The sequence below is a fragment of the Jaculus jaculus genome, chromosome 14, assembly GCF_020740685.1.
Source record: "Jaculus jaculus isolate mJacJac1 chromosome 14, mJacJac1.mat.Y.cur, whole genome shotgun sequence".
Lineage (NCBI taxonomy): Eukaryota > Metazoa > Chordata > Mammalia > Rodentia > Dipodidae > Jaculus > Jaculus jaculus.
Window position 1 is genome coordinate 6304157 of NC_059115.1, and position 22103 is coordinate 6326259.

Consider the following 22103-nt stretch of genomic DNA (forward strand, 5'->3'; position numbering starts at 1 on the left):
TCCTGCATCCCCAGGAAACAAAAAGGGGGCTTGGGCGATGGTGAGTGGCCCCCTGCTCCGCCATGTCCTTCCCTTTCTTCCAGCTTCTGGCCATTTCGCTTGGTGCAGGGGTGCTTGAGAGAAGTCCGGCAGCCTTGAGTGCCTACCCGATGTAAGGGTTTCCTGAAAGGATAGACTTGGGGACACCCTGTCACATTCTCATACCCTTGGAAACAAGTACAGTTGGAGTCAGAGAGATTCCCCCTGAACCCTCACCCCAAGTCCCTTCTCCAGCTCAATCCTGACACAGAGGCCGGCCTCCCAGGTCACCTCCAGGCCATGTCAAAAGGGGTCTCTGCCCAGATTTAAAAAAAACAAAAAAACAAAAAACTAAGCCTCCCCACTCCCAAATACTCTACAATTTTATTTATTTTTTTTTTTTGCAAATTTCCCAATACCCAGTTGAGAAGCAGAAGTAGCCTCCAATGTGGGAGAGGGGCTCCCTAATTTGGTCATGCCTTTGTATCTTAGGTGCAAGTTTTTCAGGGCAGGAAAGAGGTGGGCTCCTCTCTCTCTCTCTCTCTCTCTCTCTCTCTCTCTCTGCTAGCGGCACACTGAGCTCCAACCTCCCCCCCCCCATTCCTGGGCCTCACCCTGGGGCCTCCTGGTCCCACCCCTCTGTTCTCAGCTATAGAACAGAAGGAATGGTGGCAGAGTTCCATCTGCACGTCCCAAGCTGGGCACATTGCCAAGGGGCTGGTCCAGAGCTGGGCATGGGGCCAGCTGGGGAGATTCAAGGCAGCACTGGGACGGGAGGAAGGGACTAAGGCCATGAGGCAAAGAGCAGGACAGGCGTCCCCTAGGTGGAGGGCACATCCACTGACACGTGCCATTTAAGAACACGGGCTGTGGGCTGGAGAGATGGCTTAGCGGTTAAGCACTTGCCTATGAAGCCTAAGGACCCCAGTTCAAGGCTCTATTCCCCAGGACCCACATAAGCCAGATGCACAAGGGGGCGCAGGCATCTGGAGTTCATTTGCAGTGGCTGGAGGCCCTGGTGTACCCATTCTCTCTGTCCCTCTGTCTCTTTCTCTTTCTGTCCCTCTCAAAGAAACAAACAAACAAAAAAGAACACAGGCCCAAGCCGCACATACACACCTTTAATCCCAGCACTCAGGAAGCAAAGGTAGGAAGATGGCCATGAGTTAGTTCAAGGCCACCCTGAGACTATGTAGTGAATTCCAAGTCAGCCTGGGCTAGAGTGAGATCTTACCTTGGAACAAACGAAAGAAAGAAAGAGAGGGGAGGGGGGAGAGAAAGAAAGAAAGAAAGAAAGAAAGAAAGAAAGAAAGAAAGAAAGAAAGAAAGAAAGAAAGAGAGAGAGAGAGAGAGAGAGAAAGAAAGAAAGAAAGAAAGAAAGAAAGAAGAAAGAAAGAAAGAAAGAAAGAAAGAAAAGAAAAGAAAAGAAAGAAGAAAGAGGGAGAGAGAACACAGTCCCTAATGTCATCGTTCACACCCTAGTGTACCCATTTACTGGCGCTGTCTTGTCCCAGTGACTGCCTCCCTGAGCCCCAGCAGCCTATGCTGGAGAATGGGGGTCAGATCTCCCCGGCCCCCACCCCAGATGGTGATGAGGAGCTCGCTGGGAAACAGATGGGGGTGGGGGTGGGGGACAGGACGAGACACCAGGTAGGGGTGCAGTAAACTGAGTTCAAGTCTGGGTTCTTATGGTGGAAGTAAACAGACTTGGCTCTGCCTGGAAATAGGAGCCTTTGTCAAGTTCCGTCACCTCCTTGGACCTGCTTCCTCAGCAGGAAGGTGATAGCTGCTGAGCAGAGTTGGACAGGGACACTGACTGCCATTGGGTCACATGGGCCTTTAATGCCAGCACTTGGGAGGCAGAGGTAGGAGGATCGCTGTGAGTTCAAGGCCACCCTGAGATGACATAGTGAATTCCAGGCCAGCCTGAGCTAGAGTGAGACCCTACCTCGAAAATCCAAAGAAAAAAAAATATTGCTTATTTTTAATTTTTTTATTGACAACTTCCGTAATTATAGACAATAACCCATGGTAATTCCCTCCCTCCCCCCACTCCACTCTCCATTATACCCCTTCCCCCTCTCAATCAGTCTCTCTTTTATTTTGATGTCATGATCTTTTCCTCCTATTACAATGATCTTGTGTAGGTAGTGTCAGGCACTGTGAGGTCATGGATATCCAGGCCATTTTGTGTCTGGAGGAGCACGTTGTAAGGAGTCCTACCCTTCCTTTGGCTCTTACATTCTTTCTGCCACCTCTTCCACAATGGACCCTGAGCCTTGGAAGGTGTGATAGAGATATTGCAGTGCTGAGCACTCCTCTGTCACTTCTTCTCAGCACCATGGTGCCTTCTGAATCATCCCAAGGTCACTGCCATCTGAAAAGGGAAGGTTCTGTAGCCAAAAGTGAGAGTAGCATTAATATATGGGTATGAACATTAAGAGAGTGCTTACTGGGCAGTTTGATGAGCATTGTATATACATTTAGCCAGACAGCAGCAGACCCCTAGGGCTCATAACTACCTTGTTGTAGGTTTTCAGTATCCGGGATGTGTTCCCTCCCATGGAGCAGGCCTCCAGTCAAATCAGAGGGCAGTTGGTTTTCCCCACAACAGACATGCCACTATTGCACCCGTTGGCTCATTTGGCCTGGCTGGCAAAATTTAAGGCTTGCAGTGTCTGCTGTTGAGTATCTTCACTGGTGATTGATGCAGCTTCATGCGGCATAGCTTCTTCCAGCTTTCTGTCAGCTGGTCTACATGGAGGAGAGTTTTCAGCTCAGTTCCAGCAGGATTTCTCAGTGGCCTTTCAGCCCAAGTATGTGGAGTCTTTAGCAGTAGGGTCTTACCATCTATTCCTGGTGGGAAACCAAGGGCCTTGGCAATGGCCTGCAATGTTTTGGGGGCATCAGGGGCCACCCTGGGCAACAACTCACTGGAAGGTATCCCATCCGTGGCATTGGAGATTTTCTAGTAACAATCTATGGCTTTTGGGTGTTCCACTTTCCAAAAATGTTGGTTTCCATATGACTTACTTGATTAGCCCTCCTCCTTTATGCCCCCAATAATCTGTTCTTCTACTTACATATCTACAATTTTTATTTTTTATTTTGAGAGAGAGGCAGATAGAAAGAATGGGTGCACCAGAGTCCCTAGCAAAGGAACTCCAGACATGTGTCACCTTGTGCATTAGGTTTTACGTGAGTGAGTACTGGGGAATTGAACCTTAGTCCTTTGGCTTTGGTAGGCAAGTGCCTTAATGGCTAAGCCATCTCCCCAACCCCGGTTTCTACCTTTTATTTTGCATGTGTACGTGTGTGTGAGCACACAGTGTGTGGGTACACATGTGCCTCTGTGCGTGTGTGTGTGTGTGTGTGTTGAGCGATTTACTTAGACTGGCTAGTCAGGCCTTGGGGATCCTCCTGTCCCCACCTCCCTGGTTCTGTGAGTGCAGGCATATACCACAATACCTAGCTTTTCTGTGGGTGTTGGGGATCCAAATTTATGTCTTCATTAATATTAGCAACTAAGCCATCTTCTCCAGTCACTTTCTACCTTTCTTTGCTCCCTGTGGTTGCCAAGATTTTTTTTTTTTTTCCAAGGTAGGGCTTCACTCTAGCTCAGGCTGACCTGGAATTCACTATGTAGACTCAGAGTGGCCTCAAGCTCCTGATGGTCCTCCTACACCTACCTCCAGAATGCTGGGATTAAAGGCGTTCACCACCATTCCCGGCTCAAGATTTTTTTTTTTTAATGAATTTTATTTATTTATTTCAGAAGGGGAGGGGAGAGGGAAAGAGGCAGATAGAGAGAATGGATGTGCCAGGGCCACTAGCCCCTGCAAATGAACTCCAGATGCATGCGCCCCTTTGTGCACCTTTTGGCTTATGTGGGTCCTGGGGATTCGAACCTGGGTCCTTTAGCTTCACAGGCAAGTGCCTTAACTGCTAAACCATCTCTCCAGCCAGTTGCCAAGATTTAATGAGGTCGGTTGTACCCGAGTGTGTAATACACCAATGGAGTTTTTAGTAGCGTGCCTTTTGAGTCCTGCTCCCCCAGTGTTTGTTAAAACTTTCATGTTATTGCACACAATTTCACGCACATAGTTGTGCCCTTTTGATTGTGCACATGCACACCACAGGCTCGCAGGGTAGGACGCAAGACTCCTAAAGCAGAGCCTAACACCCAGACCAGACAAAGTAATACAGTAGGTTTTTTTGTTTGTTTGTTTTTTGTTTTTGTTTTTCAAGGTGGGGTCTCACTCTGGCCCAGGCTGACCTGGAATTCACTATGGAGTCTCAGGGTGGCCTCGAACTCACGGTGATCCTCCTACCTCTGCCTCCCGAGCGCTGGGATTAAAGGCGTGCGCCAACATGCTCGGCAGTAGTATGTTTAACACCAACCAATTGTCAGGCCTCGTTCCCTAAATCCTTGACATCCATTAACTCGTTTAATCCTCAGAACACCACAGGCGGTCAGTCATATTGACACAAACGCGCCTGCAATCCCAGTATGCAGGAGGCTGAAGTAGGAGAATCATGAGTTCCCAGCCAGCCTCCGAGTGAGACCTTGTCTCCAACCCACCCACCCACCCCCAGCAACCTCTCAAAAATAAAATTAAAAAGGGCTGGAGAGACGCCTTAGTGGTTAAGTGCTTGCCTGTGAGGCTCAATTCCCCAGGACCCATATAAGCCAGATGTGCAAGGTGGCGCATGCATCTGGAGTTCGTTTACAGTGGCTGGAGGCCCTGGTGTGCCCATTCTCTCTTTCTCTCTCACTCTCAAATGAATAAGTAAAAATAAACAGCTGGGTGTGGTGGCGCACGCCTTTAATCCCAACACTCAGGAGGCATAGGTAGGAGGATCACCGTGAGTTCGAGGCCACCCTGAGACTACAGAGTGAATTCCAGGTCAGCCTGAGCTAGAGTGAGACCTTACCTCGAAAATAATAATAATAATAAATAAATAGGGCTGGAAGTATGGCTTAGCTGTTAAGGGGCTTACCTGCAAAGCCAAAGGACTCAGGTTCGCTTCCCTGGGACCCACATAAGCCAGATGCACAAGGTGGAGCATGTATCTGGAGTGTGTGTGCAGGGGCTGGAGGCCCTGGTGTGCCCTTTCTCTAGCTGCTACTTTCTCCTTCTCTGAATAACAACAATAATAATAATATAGCCACTCTAACAGCAGGGCTGTGGTGGTGCACAACTTTAGTCCCAGCCCGTGGGAGGCTAAGGTTAGTTGTTCGATTCCTGCCTTGGGCTATGGTGTTCCAGGTCAGCCTGGGCTACTGAGACCCTGCTGTGGGGGAGAGGGCAGGGAGAAGCACCCTAAGAGGATATAGGGGGGCTGTTACTATGCCCAGAGATGCTGAGCACCGTGCCCAGTCACACAGCTGGTGAGTAATGGCGTCAGGATGGGAACCTGGAACCAAAGGAAGACCATGGTCCCCCCACTGTTTTATGGAAAGGCCAGAAAGCCGGCGAGAGGCCCACACTTCCCGTTCACAACATCCTGAGAACAGTCTGAACTGGATGAGGGTCCTTCCATCTGTGGCTACCAGCTGGCTCCTTCAGGGGAGGAAGAAACTACCCAACTGCTGGGCACCACTGGGAGTGGGATTTCAGAACTCGACTGTCTGGGAGGAGCCGGGCCCCGGGACCCACCCCTGCTCCCCTTCCCCCACCCTTCCCCAGGCCCCAGGGCCCCCGGCTCAGGGAGGCCCGCCCACCCCCACCCTCTGGGCAGGAAGACAAACAGGGCTGGAACAGCTCGGTACAGGACGGAATGTCCTCTGGGCAGGCGGGATTGAGGCCCCTGCCCCCACTAGCCAAGAGGGAGGGGATGGGGGCGCCCGCCTCATCTCCTCCTGCCCTGGGCCAGGCTGGCTTCCACTCTTTTTCACTAAAGGCTTTCTTGTGGTTTCTTTTCCCTCCCCCTCAGCAAACAGAGGAGGAAATATTTAAAGTGGCTTCTGCACGCCCCCCCCCCAATTTAGGAAAAGGCCGCCTCCCCTTTCACTTCTAGAGTGAGTGTGAATTACAGGAAGTTTATGAGAAAGAAAAAAAGACTGAAGGCTTTAGAACGTAGGTTCAAATCCCAGCTCAGCCAGCTTGGTGACTTCTCTGCCAAAAGACTTTTGAATCTTTCAGGGCCTCGGTTTCCCCCTGGTAAAATCGAGGTTTGATATTCCCTCCCCCACGAGGCTCCCTTGAGAATAGAGGCAAAATAAACGTCAGACACATGCATACTGCTTGGCAGTTCACTTTTAGCAATATTATGTAAATAAGATTATGTACAAGACTAAATGTTTCACTCAAAACCAAACATGAGCTGGGTGTGGCGTGTCACACCTGTGAACACAGACTTGGGAGGTGGAGGGAGGTGGATGACAGGTTTGGGGTCAGCCTGGGCCGCATAGTGAGTAACTGCGTCGCGAGACTAACATTGAGCTGCACAGGGAGACCCTGTCTCAAAAACAGAAAAGGGGGGCTGGAGACATGGCTTAGCGGTTAAGCCCTTGCCTGTGAAGCCTAAGGACTCCGGTTCGAGGTTCGATTCCCTAGATCGCCAGTAGATCGCCAGATGCATGCGCCCCCCTTGTGCATCTGGCGTTCATTTGCAGTGGCTGGAGGCCCTGCTGCGGCCAGTCTTCCCCCACCCCCCCCCCCGTCGCTCTCAAGTAAAAATAAAAAATTTTTTAAAGAAAGAAAAAGGGGGAATATATATATTTAGAGAGAGTGAGAGAGGAGCACTTTGAAGTCAGACATCTGGAATTTGAATATGAAGAAAGTGGCAGAAACCGTCGAAGCTCTGAACTTGGACCTAAACCATAAAAACAGGCAATTTAAGAGGCAGCCCCGTGATCACACCCTGTCACTATCGCAGGCCCAGCATCTCTCTGCCTGCCCTGCTGGCCAATGGCGATAATATGAACGTCTTCCTAGGGTTGTATGAGTTTTTTGTTGTTGGTTTTCTAAAAATTTTTTATTGCATTTTTTTTTTTTTTTGAGGTAGGTTCTCACTCTAATCCAGGCTGATCTGGAACTCACACTGTAGTCTCAGAGTGGCCACGAACTCACGGTGATCCTCCTACCTGTGCCTCCCCAGTGCTGGGATTAAAGGCGTGCGCCACCACGCCTGGCTGTCTTGAGGTTTTTTAAAGCTTGACATGGGGAACTTAATAGTAAAACTGGGTAAGTGATAGAATGTTTGACAAAAATACACACACACACTTAGAAGATTCAGGCGTTTGAAGGGGATAGGCTAGAGGTGCTGGGCAGATCACTAGGGGGTTGGCATATGCTGTCACCCTGGTGGGGCCTGCCCCCCTTTCAGGGCCCCTTTGGTGTGTCCTTAGACTTTGAGATACCTCTGTTCCAAGACTGTGAGGGCTCGGCGCGGTTGAAGAGGGGAAAGGGCAGGGAAGGGGGTTCTGGGAGGCTGCAGGCTCGACGTGCTCCATCCATCCCCCCTTCTGGACTTGGGCCAGCTCAGCCAGCCAGCCCTCTTCCACCATGAGGCCTCCCTGTCCCCCAGGCGTCCCTGGCTGGAGGGCGGGGGGTGGGGGGAATAGACTGCAGATAAATCAAGGAAGGCACCGAGCAGCCTGGGCTAAGCCTGGGACAGAGCTAGGCACCTCCGGGAAGAGGAGCATGGATTGGCAGCAGGACAGGTAACAGAGCTCCCGATGGGTAAGGACGGCCCAGGCCCAGAGGAGTCGCTGGAGCCACACCGCGAGGGGAGGCAGCCCACGTGCACGCCCCGTGCACTCCCCACGCCCACCACCGGCCCCCCCCCCCCACGCGGCCAGTGAACGCTGCGCCCGCCCGCAGGTCGAGCACCGAGCTGCGCAAGGAGAAGTCGCGGGACGCGGCGCGCAGCCGGCGCAGCCAGGAGACCGAGGTGCTGTACCAGCTGGCGCGCACGCTGCCCTTCGCGCGCGGCGTCAGCGCGCACCTCGACAAGGCCTCCATCATGCGCCTCACCATCAGCTACCTGCGCATGCACCGCCTCTGCGCCGCAGGTGAGCCCCGGCCCGCCCACGCCGCGTGCAGCCCGGGGGCGGAGTCCCAGGGAAGCCTTTCCCCAAAAGCCCACCTACCTGGAACCTCTCTCTGGGGGAAGCTCCGCCCCTCAGGCTCCTCCCCGACCCCCAGGCACCCAAGTCCCTTTAGGATGTTAAGTAAGGTCCACTCACCTAGCCCTCCCTGAGGACCCTTTAATCCTTAATTAACTTTGGTCCCCTAGGAGACTAGTTCTTGCCCCATCCCCTTCCCCAGCCCCGGTTTTTTTTTTTGGTTTTTTTTTTTCTGTTTTTGAGGTAGGGTCTTGCTCTAGCCCAGGCTGACCTGGAATTCATTATGTAGACTAAAGGTGGCCTCGAACTCGCAGCGATCCTAACTCTGCTGGGATTAAAGTTGTGTGCCCACCACCTCAGGCCTGCCCCTTTATTTATTTATTTTGCCTTACTGAAGGATTGAACCCAGGGCATTGCATGAGTTAGTCAAGTGTTCTACCTCTGAGCCACGCCCCCAGCTCCTTTCTGTGGGTTCTAGACAGGTGCTCTACCTGTGAGCCACGCCCCCAGCCCCTCACTATGGATCCTAGACAAGTGCTCTACCTCTGAGCCACAGCCCCCAGCCCCTCACTGTGGATTCTAGACAGGTGCTCTACCACTGAGGCACTCTCTAGACCTCTTTTATTTTGAAATGCTAGCTCACCAAACTGCTTAGGGTGGCCTTGAACTTGCTTGCTATACCAGGCAGCTTTGCATACTTACATTTCTTTATGGTCAATACCACTAGGAGGCTCTACATCCCAAGTTTTAATTCCTTGAGTCTCATTTCCCTTCTTCGCCCTTCTCTAGTTAAATTGTGGGGTCTTTTGTTTTTTGAGGCAAACCCGATGGACTGGCTTTTTAAAATTTTTGAAAAATTTTACTTATTTATTTGAGAGAAAGAAAGAGGCAGAGAGTGAGAGAGAGCGAGAGAGAATGGGCACTCCAGGACCTTCAGCCACTGCAAAAAATCTCCAGACACATGCACCCCCTTGTGCATCTGGCTTACGTGGGTCCTGGAGAATTGAACTGGGATCCTTTGGCTTTGCAGGCAAAAGCCTTAACCACTAGGCCATCTCTCCAGCTCCCCCCCCCCCCACACACACCTTTTTTTAATGAGAGAGAAAGAATTGGAGTGCCAGAGCCTCCAACCACTGTAATGGAACTCCAGGTGCATGTGCGACCTTGTGCACATGTGTGACCTACAATACGTGTCACCTTGTGCATCTGGTTTATGTGGAATGTAGGGAACCAATCATGGGTCCCTAGGCCTACAGGCAAGTGCCTTAACTGCTAAGCCATCTCTCCAGCCCTCAGTTCTTTTTAAACTGCCACCCAGTTAGAATTCTGGTCTGCAGGACACACACACACACACACACACACACTGAAGTCTTTGAAAAAGATTTCAGTCACCTGACCATTAAACTCCCTTGCCTCATGAAGATTTGAGGGACACTTTATCCCTTTAGAATTCTGTCTTCTGGGAGTCCCTGCTGTTTTAGAATTCTGCCCATCTAGAAGGCTATGTCCTCCTAGAATTCTGGGAAGCTTACCCATACCGCAAGCATTCCAACTTTCTATACATATCCTGGCCCATTTGAACTTCAACCCCTGAGAGCTCCATCTTTTTTCTCTTTCTTTCCTTCCTTCTTTCTTTCTTTTTTTTTTTTCTCTTTCTTTTCTTTTGCTTTTTGAGGTAGGATCTCCCTCTAACTCAGGCTGACCTGGAATTCACTCTGTAGTCTCAGGGTGGCCTCGAACTCACAGCGATCCTCCTACCTCTGCCTCCAAAGCACAGTGGTTCTGCCCTCTTTCCTGGGATGCCAAGCCACTAGGATGTAGCTGCGAGTTCCTTGATGTGAGGAGAGATTGGAGGCTAGGTAGGGTGGGGGCCTGTGACTGACAACGGCCACCCCGTCCCCCACCCGGGCTCCAGGGGAGTGGAACCAGGTGGGAACAGGGGGAGAGCCTCTGGATGCCTGCTACCTGAAAGCCCTCGAGGGCTTCGTCATGGTGCTCACCGCCGAGGGAGACATGGCTTACCTGTCGGAAAATGTCAGCAAGCACCTGGGCCTCAGTCAGGTGAGCAGCCTGCTCCATGCCTGGTTCCCTGCTTAGTGATGCTTGGGTGGGGGATACCATGGTGACCCCAGCAGCCCCAGCTCTGTCTCTATGGGACTCAGCACAGAGGGGAGAGAGAGGAATGTCACCAGACAGCAAAATACACAATAGAACTGATACGGGGCTACCTAGACCTGTAGGAAAAACAACTTAGCCAGTCACAGGATAAGAAATGGGTGGGAGGGCTGGAGAAATGGCTTAGTGGTTAAGGCACTTGCCTGCAAAGCCTAATGACCCAGGTTCGATTCTCCAGGTCCTGCATAAACCAGATGCACATGGTGGCGCATGCGTCTGGAGTTTGTTTGCAGTGGCTAGAGGCCCTGGTGTGCCCATTCTCTCTCTCTCTCTCCCTCCCAACCCTCTCTCTGTTGCAAATAAATAAAAATAGATCTTTTAAAAATATATATATATATTAATATATATTAAAAATAAATCTTTTAAAATATATATTAAAAAGAAGCGGGTGGGAGCAAGGTGTGGTGGCACACGCCTTGAATCCCAGCACTTAGGCGGCAGAGGTAGGAAGCTTGTGGTGAGTTCGAGGCCCCCCTGGACTACATAGTGAATGCCAGGTCAGCTTGGACTAGCGTGAAACCCCGACCTGGAAAAAAAGTAAAATGGGTGGAAGCCAGTGGAGACTGACATGAGAAATGAGTGGAGCCAATGGAGATGGGAAAAGTATATGGTAGAGATACCAGTATGTACAAAGGCTTAGAGGTGAGCTAAAACTAGAGCCCTTTTGGGAAATAACAAAGTTAATCCTGACCAGGGGCAGAGAGCTTTGGGAGCAACTGAGAGAAAAAAGACCAGAGGTCAACAGGGACTAGATAATGTGAATCCAAGTTAGGAGATTTGTCTCTGGGGCACTGGGGAGCCATACAAGGATTTGAAGCAGGAGAGAGGTTGTGCCAAAGAGGAAGAATGCGATGTACATTTTTTTTTGTTCATTATTTATTTATTTATTTGAGAGTGACAGAGAGAGAGAAAGAGACAGAGAGAGAAGGATTGAGAATGGGCGGCCAGGGCCCCCAGCCACTGCAAACGAACTCCAGATGCGTGGGCCCCCTTGTGCATCTGGCTAACATGGGTCCTGGGGAACCAAGCCTCGAACCGGGGTCCTTTGGCTTCACAGGCAAGCGCTTAACCACTAAGCCATCTCTCCAGCCCGCAACGTACATTTTGAAAGACCCTGCATGGGGATAGAGTTAGAGGGAGTATGGCTAGACGTGAGTGATCCTCAAAGAGTGGCCACCACCCTTAGGTGGGAGCAGAGGAATGAGGGAAGGCCCATAGGGGTATGAGACTGAAGACATTTTGGAAATACAATTAATTTTAATTCATCCTTTCAGCCAACCCTCTATGAGAATTCCCACTCTTTTTTTTTTCCCTCTTTTACACAAATGGCTTCATAGTGGCCTCTGTTCCTTTCCCCTGTCAAATGAACCCCACTCCTGGCACCAATTTCTCTGCATTCATAGACTTAGACAAACGACTGTCCCAATCTTTAGGGCACTCTTAATCCAGGGAGCGATGAGGCCACTTTGTTTGTTTGTGTATTTATATATTTATTTATGAGCGAGAGAGTGACAGAATGGGCAGGACAAGGCCTCCTGTCACTGCAGACGAACTCCAGATGCATGCACCACTTTGTGTGTCTGGTTTTATGTGGGTACTGGGGAATCGAAACCAGGCAGTTAGGCTTTACAAGCAAGCACCTTTAACCACTGAGCCATCTCCTGCCCTGCTTCACTTGTTTTGTTAAGCAGTTTTAAAAATTTATTTCAGAGAGCAAGAGAGAGAGAGAATGGGTGTGCCAGGTCTTCCAGCCACTGAAAACGAACTCGACGCATGTGTCCCCCCTTGTGCATCTGGTTTACGTGGGTTCTGGGGAATTGAACCAAGGCCCTTTGGCTTTGCAGGCAAACACCTTAACAGCTAAACCATCTTTCCAGCCCTTATTAAGCAATTTTTGGGGTGGTTTGTTTCCTTTTTTTTTTTTTTCTGTTTCTTTTATTCAAAGTAGGATCTCCTAGCTCAGGCTGACCTGGATTTCACCATTAGTCTCAGGCTTCCCTCAAACTTACAGCAATCCTTCTACCACTGCCTCCTAAGTGCTGGGATTCAAGGTGTGCACCACAACTCCCAGCCCTGAGCAAAAAAAATTTTTAATCTATTTTTTTATTAACAACTTCCATGATTATAAACAATATCCCATGGTAATGTCCTCCCTCCCCCCACTTTCCCTTTAAAACACCATTCTCCATCATACCCCTCCTCTTCTTAATGAGTCTCTCTTTTATTTATTTATTTTTTATTTTTTTATTCATTTTTATTTATTTATTTGAGAGTGATAGACAAAGAGGCAGACAGAGAGAGAGAGAATGGGTGCACCAGGGCCTCCAGCCACTGCAAACGAACTTTAGATGCATGTGCCCCCTTGTGCATCTGGCTAATGTGGGTCCTGGGGAATCAAGCCTCGAACAGGGATCCTTTGGTTTCACAGGCAAGCGCTTAACTGCTAAGTCATCTCTACAGCCCCACTCTCTTTTATTTTGATGTCATCATGTTTTCCTCCTACTATGATGGTCTTGTGTAGGTAGTGTCAGGCACTATGATGTCATGGATATCCAGGTCATTTTGTGTTGGAGGAGCACGTTGTAAGGAGTCCTACCCTTCCTTTGGCTCTTACTTTCTTCCCGCCACCTCTTCCGCAATGGACCCTGAGCCTTGGAAGGTCTGATAGATATTGCAGTGCTGAGCGCTCCTGTCACTTCTTCCCAGCACCATGATGCCTTCTGAGTCATCCCAAGGTCACTGCCATCTGAAAAGAGAAGGTTCCCTGAGCAATTTTTTCTTATTTTTTCATTTTTAAAAAAATGTTTATTATTATTTACTTTTATAAGAGTGACAGACAAAGAGACAGAGAGAGAGAGATAGGCCCACTAGAGCCTCCAGCCACTGCAAACGAACTCCAGACACGTGCGCCCCCTTGTGCATCTGGCTAACGTGGGTCCTGGGGAATTGAGCCTCGAACCAGTGTCCTTAGGCTTCACAGGCAAGCTCTTAACCACTAAGCCATCTCTCCAGCCCTATTTCTTTCTTTTTTTCTTTTTTTTTTTTTTTTCAAGGCAGGGTCTCACTGTAGCCCAAGCTGACCTAGATCTTGCTCTGTAGTCCCAGGCTGGCCTCGGACTCACAGTGACCCTCCTATATCTGCCTCCTGGGTGCTGCGATTAAAGGTGTGCCCCACCGCACCTGGCCCTGAGCAATTTTTAAAAATATTTTATTTGGGCTGGAGAGATGGCTTAGCGGTGAAGCGCTTGCCTGTGAAGCCTAAGGACCCTGGTTCGAGGCTCAATTCCCCAGGACCCACGTTAGCCAGATGCACAAGGGGGCACATGTGTCTGGAGTTTGTTTGCAGTGGCAGAAGGCCCTGGTGCACCCATTCTCTGTCTCTGTCTGTTGCGCTCGAATAAATAAATAAAAGTTTTAAAAAATATTTTATTTATTTGCGAGAAAGAGAGAGGGAGAGAAAGACAGATAGAGAATGAGAATGGCACACCAGGGCCTGTAGCCACTACAAACAAAATCCAGACACATGAACCATAATTTGCTTCTGTTTTATGTGGGTACTGGTAAATCAGACCTGGGTCCTTAGGCTTCACAGGCCATCGCGTTAACCAGGAAGCTATCTCTCCAGCCCATGAAGAAATTTTTTTGGAGGGGGTTCGAGGTAGAGTTTCACTGTAGCTCAGGCTGGCCTGAAATCTACTATCTAATCTCAGGGTGGCCTCAAACTCACCACACTCCTCTGCCTCCCATGTGCTGGGATTAAAGGCATGCACCACCTGGCTCAGCTGAGCAATTTATTTTTTTAATGTGAACTTGGGCTGGAGAAATGGCTTAGCATTTAAGGCGCTTGCCTGTGAAGCCTAAGGACCCATGTTCAACTCTGCAGATTCCACATAAGCCAGACGCACAAAGATGTCTCAAGGGTGCAAGGTTGCACATGCTCACTAGGTGGCACACGCGTCGGGAGTTCAATTACAGTGACTGGAGGCCCTAGGCCATTTCCCTCCCTCCTTGCCCCTCCCCCCCCTCTGTGTGTATCTCTCTCTCTGTCATTTTTCAAAGAAAATACCCAGGGTCTTTAAAATATCATCTTATCATTGTATGACCATACCCTTGCTTGAGCTGTCTCATTGCTTCTTCTATGTGTAGTTTGGGTTTGTTAGTTTATTGTATGTCTCCCCAAACCCTAACACACACACACACAGTAAGCTCTCTGTAAGGCAGATAGCTCTCTGCTGTGTGGTGACTGATGTATCCTGAGTCCTTAGAAGATGTTCTGGTGAGAGTAAACGCTGGGTAATTGGTTGCCAAATGAATGAAAGAGCCGATGGAGTGGCCTGGACTCAGGAACTGGGGCGGGAGTAATGAGGAGGGAAGGAGATGCTGGGTCTGCCCGTCTTCCCCACTCGGCACACTGCTCCGTCCCGCACAGCTGGAGCTCATCGGACACAGTATCTTTGATTTTATCCATCCCTGCGACCAAGAGGAGCTCCAGGATGCCCTGACCTTCAGGCCCAGTGAGTAGCCCGCAGGCCCCTGACCCGCCCCCCACCTTTCAGATGAGGAAGCTGAGGCACAGCCTCTCTCCACTCTGAAGACCTGGTCCGTCCTCTGGTTCCCAGATTTCGGGATGAACCTGAGGAGCCTTTGATTCCTACCTAGTAACTTGCCATCTCCCTGCTCCCTCGCCAGGCTTGTCCAAGAAAAAGGAAGAGGTCCCCACCGAGCGCCGCTTCTCCTTGCGCATGAAGAGCACGCTCACCAGCAGGGGGCGCACGCTCAACCTCAAAGCCGCCACCTGGAAGGTGGGCGGGGCCTGTGGGTGGGCGGGGCCTGTGGGTGGGCCTGACTCGGGAATGCGAGTCCTCAGAGCTACTCTAGCTTTTATTTTTCTCAATTTTTATTAACATTTTCCATGATCATAAAAAATATACCATGGTAATACCCTCCCCCCCCACTTTTCCCTTTGAAATTCCATTCTCCATTATATCCCCTCCCCATCTCAATCAGTCTCTTTTATTTTGATGTTTTTTTAAATATATTTTATTTTATTTATGTGAGAGTGAAAGAGAGAAAGAGAAAGAGAATGGGCACGCCAGGGCCTCCAGATGAACTTCAAACGCATTCACCTCCTTGAGCATCGGCTTATGGGGTTCCTGGGAAATCGAACCTGGGACCTTTGGCTTTACAGGCAGATGACTTAATCGCTATGCCATACCTCCAACCCCAACTCTTTTTTTTGTTTTTTTGAGGTAGGTCTCGCTTGAACCTAGGCTGACCTGGAATTCACTATGTTCTTTCAGGGTGGCCTCGAACTCACGGTGACCGTCCTATCTCTGCCTCCCGTGCTGGGATTAAAGGCGTGTGCCACCTTGTTGGTTTTTTTTTTTTTTTTTTTTTAATATTTTATGTTTGACAGAGAAAGAGAGAATGGGAGCCCCAGGGCCTACAGCCACTGCAAAGAACTCCAGATGCATGTGCCCTCTTGTGCATCTGGCTGATGTGGGTCCTGGGAAATCGAACCTGGGTCCTTTGGCTTTACAGGCAAACGCCTCAACTGTTAGGCCATCCCTCCAGCCCTTGTGTTTTTTTTTTGTTGGTGTTGTTTGTTTGTTTTTTGGGTGGCCTAGAATTCACTATGTAGTCTCAGGGTGACCTCCCCAAGAGCTGGGATCAAAGGTGTGTACCACCATGCCCGTTTCTACCCAAGCCTTTTCCTTATGAGGTCCACAGATCCGGACCTCCTAGCCTCATGAGAGCCCCTCCGGGCTGAGATGCCTCCTCTCTGCCCCAAGGTGCTTCACTGCTCCGGGCATATGAAGGTCTATAAGCCTCCCTCACAAACTTCCTCGGCCAGGAGTCCCCACCCGGAGCCTCCCCTGCAATGCCTGGTACTCATCTGTGAAGCCATCCCTCACCCAAGCACCCTGGAGCCCCCTCTGGGCAGGGGGGCCTTTCTCAGCCGCCACAGCCTGGATATGAAGTTCACATACTGTGATGAGAGGTAGGCGGGAGCCTGGTGCACCCCCCCAATCAGCTCCCCTTCTTCTCTTCTCAGGTCACTTCCTTCTCATTTTTTGTCCCTTTTGCTCTATCCCTTCTTCTCTCCCTCTCTTCCTCCCTCCCTTTTTCTTGGGGGGGGGTTCAAGGTTGGGTCTCAATCTAGCCCAGGCTGACCTGGAATTCACTATGTCATCTCAGGGTGGCCTCGAATTCACAGCACTCCTCCTACGGCTGCCTTTCAAGTGCTGGAATAAAAGGCGTGCGCCACCATGCCCGTGTGTGTGTGTGTGTGTGTGTGTGTGTGTGTGTGTGTGTGTCTTTAACAAGGTGCTGGTCTGAAAACTCACTATGTAACCAAGGATGATCTTGAACTTCTGATCTTCTGGCCTCCTTCATTTCTTTCTTTTAAATTATTTTGTGTTTTGTTTTGTTTTGCAATTTTATTTTATTTATTTTTTGAGAGAGCGAGAGAGAAAGAGGCACAGAGAGAGAATGGGTGCACCTTTAGCCACTGTAAATAAACTCCAGATGCATGTGCCACCTTGTGAATCTGGCTTACGTGTGTCCTGGGGGAATCCAGCCGAGGTCCTTTGGCTTTGCAGGCAAGCGCCTTAACCGCTAAGCCATATCTCCAGCCCTGGCCCCCTTTCTTTTATGATTTTTTAAATTCCTCTCTCCTTTCCTATCCTTCTCCCTCTGCCCTGAGTTGTGCTCAGAAGCAGTAACTCTAGGTTCAAATGGTTTGGTCTTCTGTCTTGGCTCTGTGTTATTGGCCTGTGTTTTATTTTTTCTTTCTACCCTCTACTCTTTTTCCATCATCTCCCCTCACACTTTTCAGTAGCTTATTGCTTCCTTCCTTCCTTCCTTCCTTTATTTATTTATTTATTTATTTATTATTTTTTTTTTAATTTGAGAGCAACAGACACAAAGAGAAAGACAGATAGAAGGAGAGAGAGAGAATGGGCACGCCAGAGCTTCCAGCCTCTGCAAACGAACTCCAGATGCGTGCGCCCCCTTGTGCATCTGGCTAACGTGGGACCTGGGGAACCGAGCCTCGAACCGGGGTCCTTAGGCTTCACAGGCAAGCGCTTAACCGCTAAGCCATCTTTCCAGCCCTCCTTCATTTATTATTTATTTTACTTTTGTGGTACTGGGAATAGAACCCAGGGTCTCATACATGCTAGGCAAGTGCTCTACTGAGCCATGCCCCCAGCCTTTTTTTTTTTTTTTTTTTTTTTGCAAGATTGGGGGGGTCCTGCTATATATCTTAGGCTGGCTTTGAACTCATCATTCTTTGGCCCACTGTCTTTTTTTTTTTCTTTTTTTTTATTAACAACTTCCAGAATTATAAAAAATACCTCATGGTAATACCCTCCCTCCCCCCACTTACCCGTTTGACACTCCACTCTCCATCATACCCCTCCCCATCTCAATCAGTCTCTCTTTTATTTGGATGTCATGATCTTTTCCTCCTCTTATGAGGGTCTTGTGTAGGTAGTGTCAGGCACTGTGAGGCCATGGATATCCAGGCCATTTTATGTCTGGAGGGAGCACGTTGTAAGGCGTCCTACCCTTCCTTTGGCTCTTACATTCTTTCCATCACCTCTTCTGCATTAGACCCTGAGCCTTGGAAGGTGTGATAGAGATATTGCAGTACTGAGCACTGCGGTCATTTCTTTCCATCACTATGATACCTTCTGAGTTGTCCCAAGGCCACTGCCATCTGAAAAGAGAAGGTTCTCTACCAAAAGTGAGAGTAGCATTAATATAAGGGTATGAACATTAAGAGAAGTGCTTACTAGGCAGTTTGATAAGCATAGTATATACATTTAGCCAGACAGCAGCAGACATTACACCCCTAGGGCTCATGACTACCCCTGTTTTAAGTTTACAGTATCAGAGATGTGTTCCCTCCCACGGAGTGGGCTTCCAGTCCAATTAGAGGGCAGCTGGTATCCCCCATAACAGATGTGCCACTATTGCACCCGTTGGCTCATTTGGCCTGGCTGACCAACTATAAGGCTTGCAGTGTCCACTGTTGAGTATCTTCAAGAAAAATCTGGTGATTTCTCTTTCTCCCATTGAACTGCATACAGAATGGCTTCTTCCAGCTTTCTGTCAGCTGGAATACGTGGAGGAGGTTATCAGCTCAGTTCCAGCAGGATTTCTCAGTGGCCTTGCAGCCCAAGTATGTGGAGTCTTCAGCAACAGGGTCTTACCATCTATTCCTGGTGGGAAACCAAGGGCCTCGGCAATGTGGTCCACTGTCTTGAGTGCTGTCCCACCACCCTGGACTCTTTTTCCTGCCTTTAACTCCCTTCTTCCCTTTGCATTGCAACCCTGTTTCTCATCTTTCTGGTTTTATCTCTGTGTCCCTTGCCCATTCCCTCCACCGCAGCCCTTACCAGTTCTCCTCCACCTTACCCCAGGATTGCAGAGGTTGCTGGCTACAGCCCCGACGACCTGATCGGCTGCTCCGCCTACGAATACATCCACGCGCTGGACTCGGATGCAGTCAGCCGGAGCATCCACACCTGTATGTGGCCAATACGTGTCCCCAGTGTGGAGTCGGGTACCAGGTGGCTTGGTCAACAGCAGTCCCCACAGCAGTTCTCCACCCCCAGTATCCTGAAGAGGAAAACCCAGCACCTTGCGGGAGTGCCATCCTCCCATCCCCAAGTCCAGGGGCCTTTGCACCGCCCCAGGAAGCCTTCTCCTTTTGGGTCCCCATCATCCGTCACCTCTATCCCTAGGTGCCTTCTGTCCCCAAGGCGGCCATGCTGTGGCTCTGACCTCTCTCCTCCCCTCTCCCCAGTACTGAGCAAAGGCCAGGCAGTTACTGGGAAGTATCGCTTTCTGGCTCGGACTGGTGGCTACCTGTGGACGCAGACCCAGGCCACAGTGGTGTCCGGGGGCCGAGGGCCTGAGTCGGAGAGTGTCATTTGTGTCCACTTCCTGATCAGGTGAGCACAGAGGGGTTGTAGGGTGGCTGGGTGTGTGGGTCTAATCTCTGTTAGTGGACCTGTGTTTGTGTGTTTGTTTCGAGGTAGGGTCCCGCTGTAGCCCAGGCTGCCCTGGAATTCACTCTGTAGTCTCAGGGTGGCCTTGAACTCCCAGCGATCCTCCTACCTCTGCCTCCCGAGTGCTGAGATTAAAGGCGTGCGCCACCTGGCCCGGCTTGCGTGTATATTTTTAGGTGGAACACGTGTGGCCATGGGCTGGACATAACTGTACTTGCATGCAGTGTGAATGCATGTGTTGAACTTCACTTACTCATTGCTGGAACAAAACTCCTGACCAGAGGCGGTGGCAGCTCATGAGAGAAAGGGCATGTTTCAGTTTACGACTTCTAGGGGACATTTCCTCATGCTGCGGAAGCATGACAGGCCCGAGCGGGAAGCCCGTGTCACACCCCCACATCAGCGGGAAGGAAGTCGCCTGGGTTCTATCACCCCAAAGCCTGTCCCCTGAAATACACATCCTCAGCAAGTCCTCACCACCTGCCAAAGGCCCAACAACCTGCCCAAATTGCCACTAGCAGAGATCAAGTATTCAAAGATGAACGAGGATGTGGGGGACAGTACATTCCAGCCGCCACCACACCATGTATGTGCACATGTATGCACGTTTCTGACATGTGTACGGTTGTATGTGTGGTGACGCACATATATGTGTGTGCGCATGTAGGCATGTGGAGGCCGGAAGTTGATACCACGTATCTTCCTCAGTCTCCTTCCATATTATTATTATTATTGTTATTTTTGGTTTTCAAGGTAGGGTCTCACTCTAGCTCAGGCTGCGTCACCACACCCGACTTTGATTTATTTATTCATTTGACAGAGAAAGAGAGGAAAAGAGAGAATGGGCATGCCAGGGCCTCCAGCCACTGCAAGCAAACTCCAGACACGTGCGTCTGGCTAACATGGGTCCTGGGGAATCAAACGTGGGTCCTTTGGCTTTGCAGGCAAATGCCTTAACTGCTAAGCCATCCCTCCAGCCCCTTGTTGTTTTTTGAAGTAGGGTCTTGCTGTAGCTCAGGCTGACCTGGGAATTCACTATGTAGTCTCAGGGTGGCCTCGAACTCACGATGATCATCCTACCTCTGCCTCCTGAGTGCTGGGATTAAAGGTGTGTGCCACATTGCCTGGCCCATATTATTCTTAAAGACAGGTTTCCTTTTTTAAAATTTATTTATTTTATTGTATTTATGTGTGTGTGTGTGTGTGTGTGTGTGTGTGTGAGAGAGAGAGAGAGAGAGAGAGAGAGAATTGGTACATGAGGACCTCTAGACACTACAGTCAAACTCCAGATGCGTGCACCACCTTGTGTGCATGTGCGACCTTGTGCACATGTCACCTTGTGCATCTGGCTTATGTGGGTTCTGGGGAGCCAAACCTGTGTGTTTAGGCTTCTCAGGCAAGCACTTTAACCACTAAGCCATCTCTCCAACCTTATTTGTTTGTTTGTTTCTTTGTTTCTTTCTTTCTTTCTTTAGTTTATTTATTTATTCATTTGGAAGGAGAGAGAATGAGCAAGAGAAAGGGCGCACCAGGCCCTCTAGCCACAGCAAATGAACTTCAGCTGCATGTGCTGTTGCTTTGTGTGTTTGGCTTTATGTGGGCACTGGAGAACGGAACCTGGGTCATTAGGCTTTCCAGGCAAGTGCTTTGACCTCTGAACTATCTCTCCAGCCCACGACAAGAGTCTCTGAGCCAAGAGCTCATTTGGCTAGACTAGCTGGCCAGCACATTGCAGAAATTCCCCTGTCTTGGCCTCCCTAGCACTAAGATTGCAGATGCATACCACCAAACCTAGCATTTTACATGGTGCTGGGGGCCTGATATTAAGCCTCCATCCTTCTTTTTTTTTTTTTTTTTTTTTTTTGGAGTGGGGGTGACTTTTCCGAAGTAGGTTTCACTGTAGCCCAGTTCACTATGTACACTCAGGGTGACCCTCAAACTCATGGCGATCCTCCTACCTCTGCCTCCCGAGTGCTGGGATTAAAGGCGCGCGCCACCACGCCTGGCTTCTGAATTTTTAAATATCTATTTATTTTCAAGTAGAGAAGAGGAGAGAGACAGAAAGAGAGAATGGGCGCACCAGGGCCACTGCAAACAAACTCCAGGTGCCTGTACTACTTTGTGCATCTAGCTTTACATGGGTGCTGGGGAATCAAAACAGGGTGGTTAGGCCTGGCAGGCAAGCACCTGAACCTCTGAACCATCTCTCGAGTCACCTGATTATCTTTCTTTCTTTTTTTTTTTTTTTTTTTTTTTTTTTGTTTTTCGAGGTAGGGTCTCACTCTGGTCCAGGCTGACCTGGAATTAACTCTGTAGTCTCAGGGTGGCCTTGAACTCATGGCGATCCTCCTACCTCTGCCTCCCGAGTGCTAGGATTAAAGGGGTGCGCCACCACGCCCAGCACTTTCTTTTTTTCTTTCTTTCTTTCTTTCATTCTTTCATTCATTCTTTCTTTGTTTTTTCTTTCTAATTCTTTGTTGCTGTTGCACTTTTGAGGCAGGGTCTCATGTAGCTGAGGATGACTTTGGACTGGGATTATAGGCTTGCACCATTCCACCCGGCCCAGCAGCGCCTTCTTCACGGTGCCTGTGTTCCACGGCATGAACAGGCCGTCGTTTATTCACAGACCAGCCAGAGGACCGGGCTGTTTTCTATTTTAGGTGACCACACAAACAACTACTGTAAACATTCTTTCACAGGATTTGGTGGGTGCACACACTTGTTATGTCTCTTGGGTAAACGTTCAGGAGAGGACTGGATGGGTCACTTGGCTAAGTGGACATTGGCTTCCTAAGTAATCTCCAAATAGCTCTCTC

General features: G+C 49.6%; 1 protein-coding gene across 1 annotated transcript in view; it reads left to right on the forward strand.

Annotated features, from left to right (window-relative positions):
• The first annotated feature begins 7607 nt into the window (after positions 1-7607).
• The window catches only part of Hif3a (hypoxia inducible factor 3 subunit alpha), a 38618-nt gene continuing 24122 nt past the window's right edge, over positions 7608-22103 (forward strand). Inside the window, exons 1-8 of the mRNA XM_045134400.1 lie at positions 7608-7687; positions 7848-8038; positions 10008-10153; positions 14697-14781; positions 14957-15069; positions 16060-16268; positions 18697-18803; positions 19083-19230. Coding sequence (XP_044990335.1) covers positions 7668-7687; positions 7848-8038; positions 10008-10153; positions 14697-14781; positions 14957-15069; positions 16060-16268; positions 18697-18803; positions 19083-19230 — 1019 coding nt within the window. The 5' untranslated portion in view covers positions 7608-7667. The remainder of the gene's footprint in view (positions 7688-7847; positions 8039-10007; positions 10154-14696; positions 14782-14956; positions 15070-16059; positions 16269-18696; positions 18804-19082; positions 19231-22103) is intronic.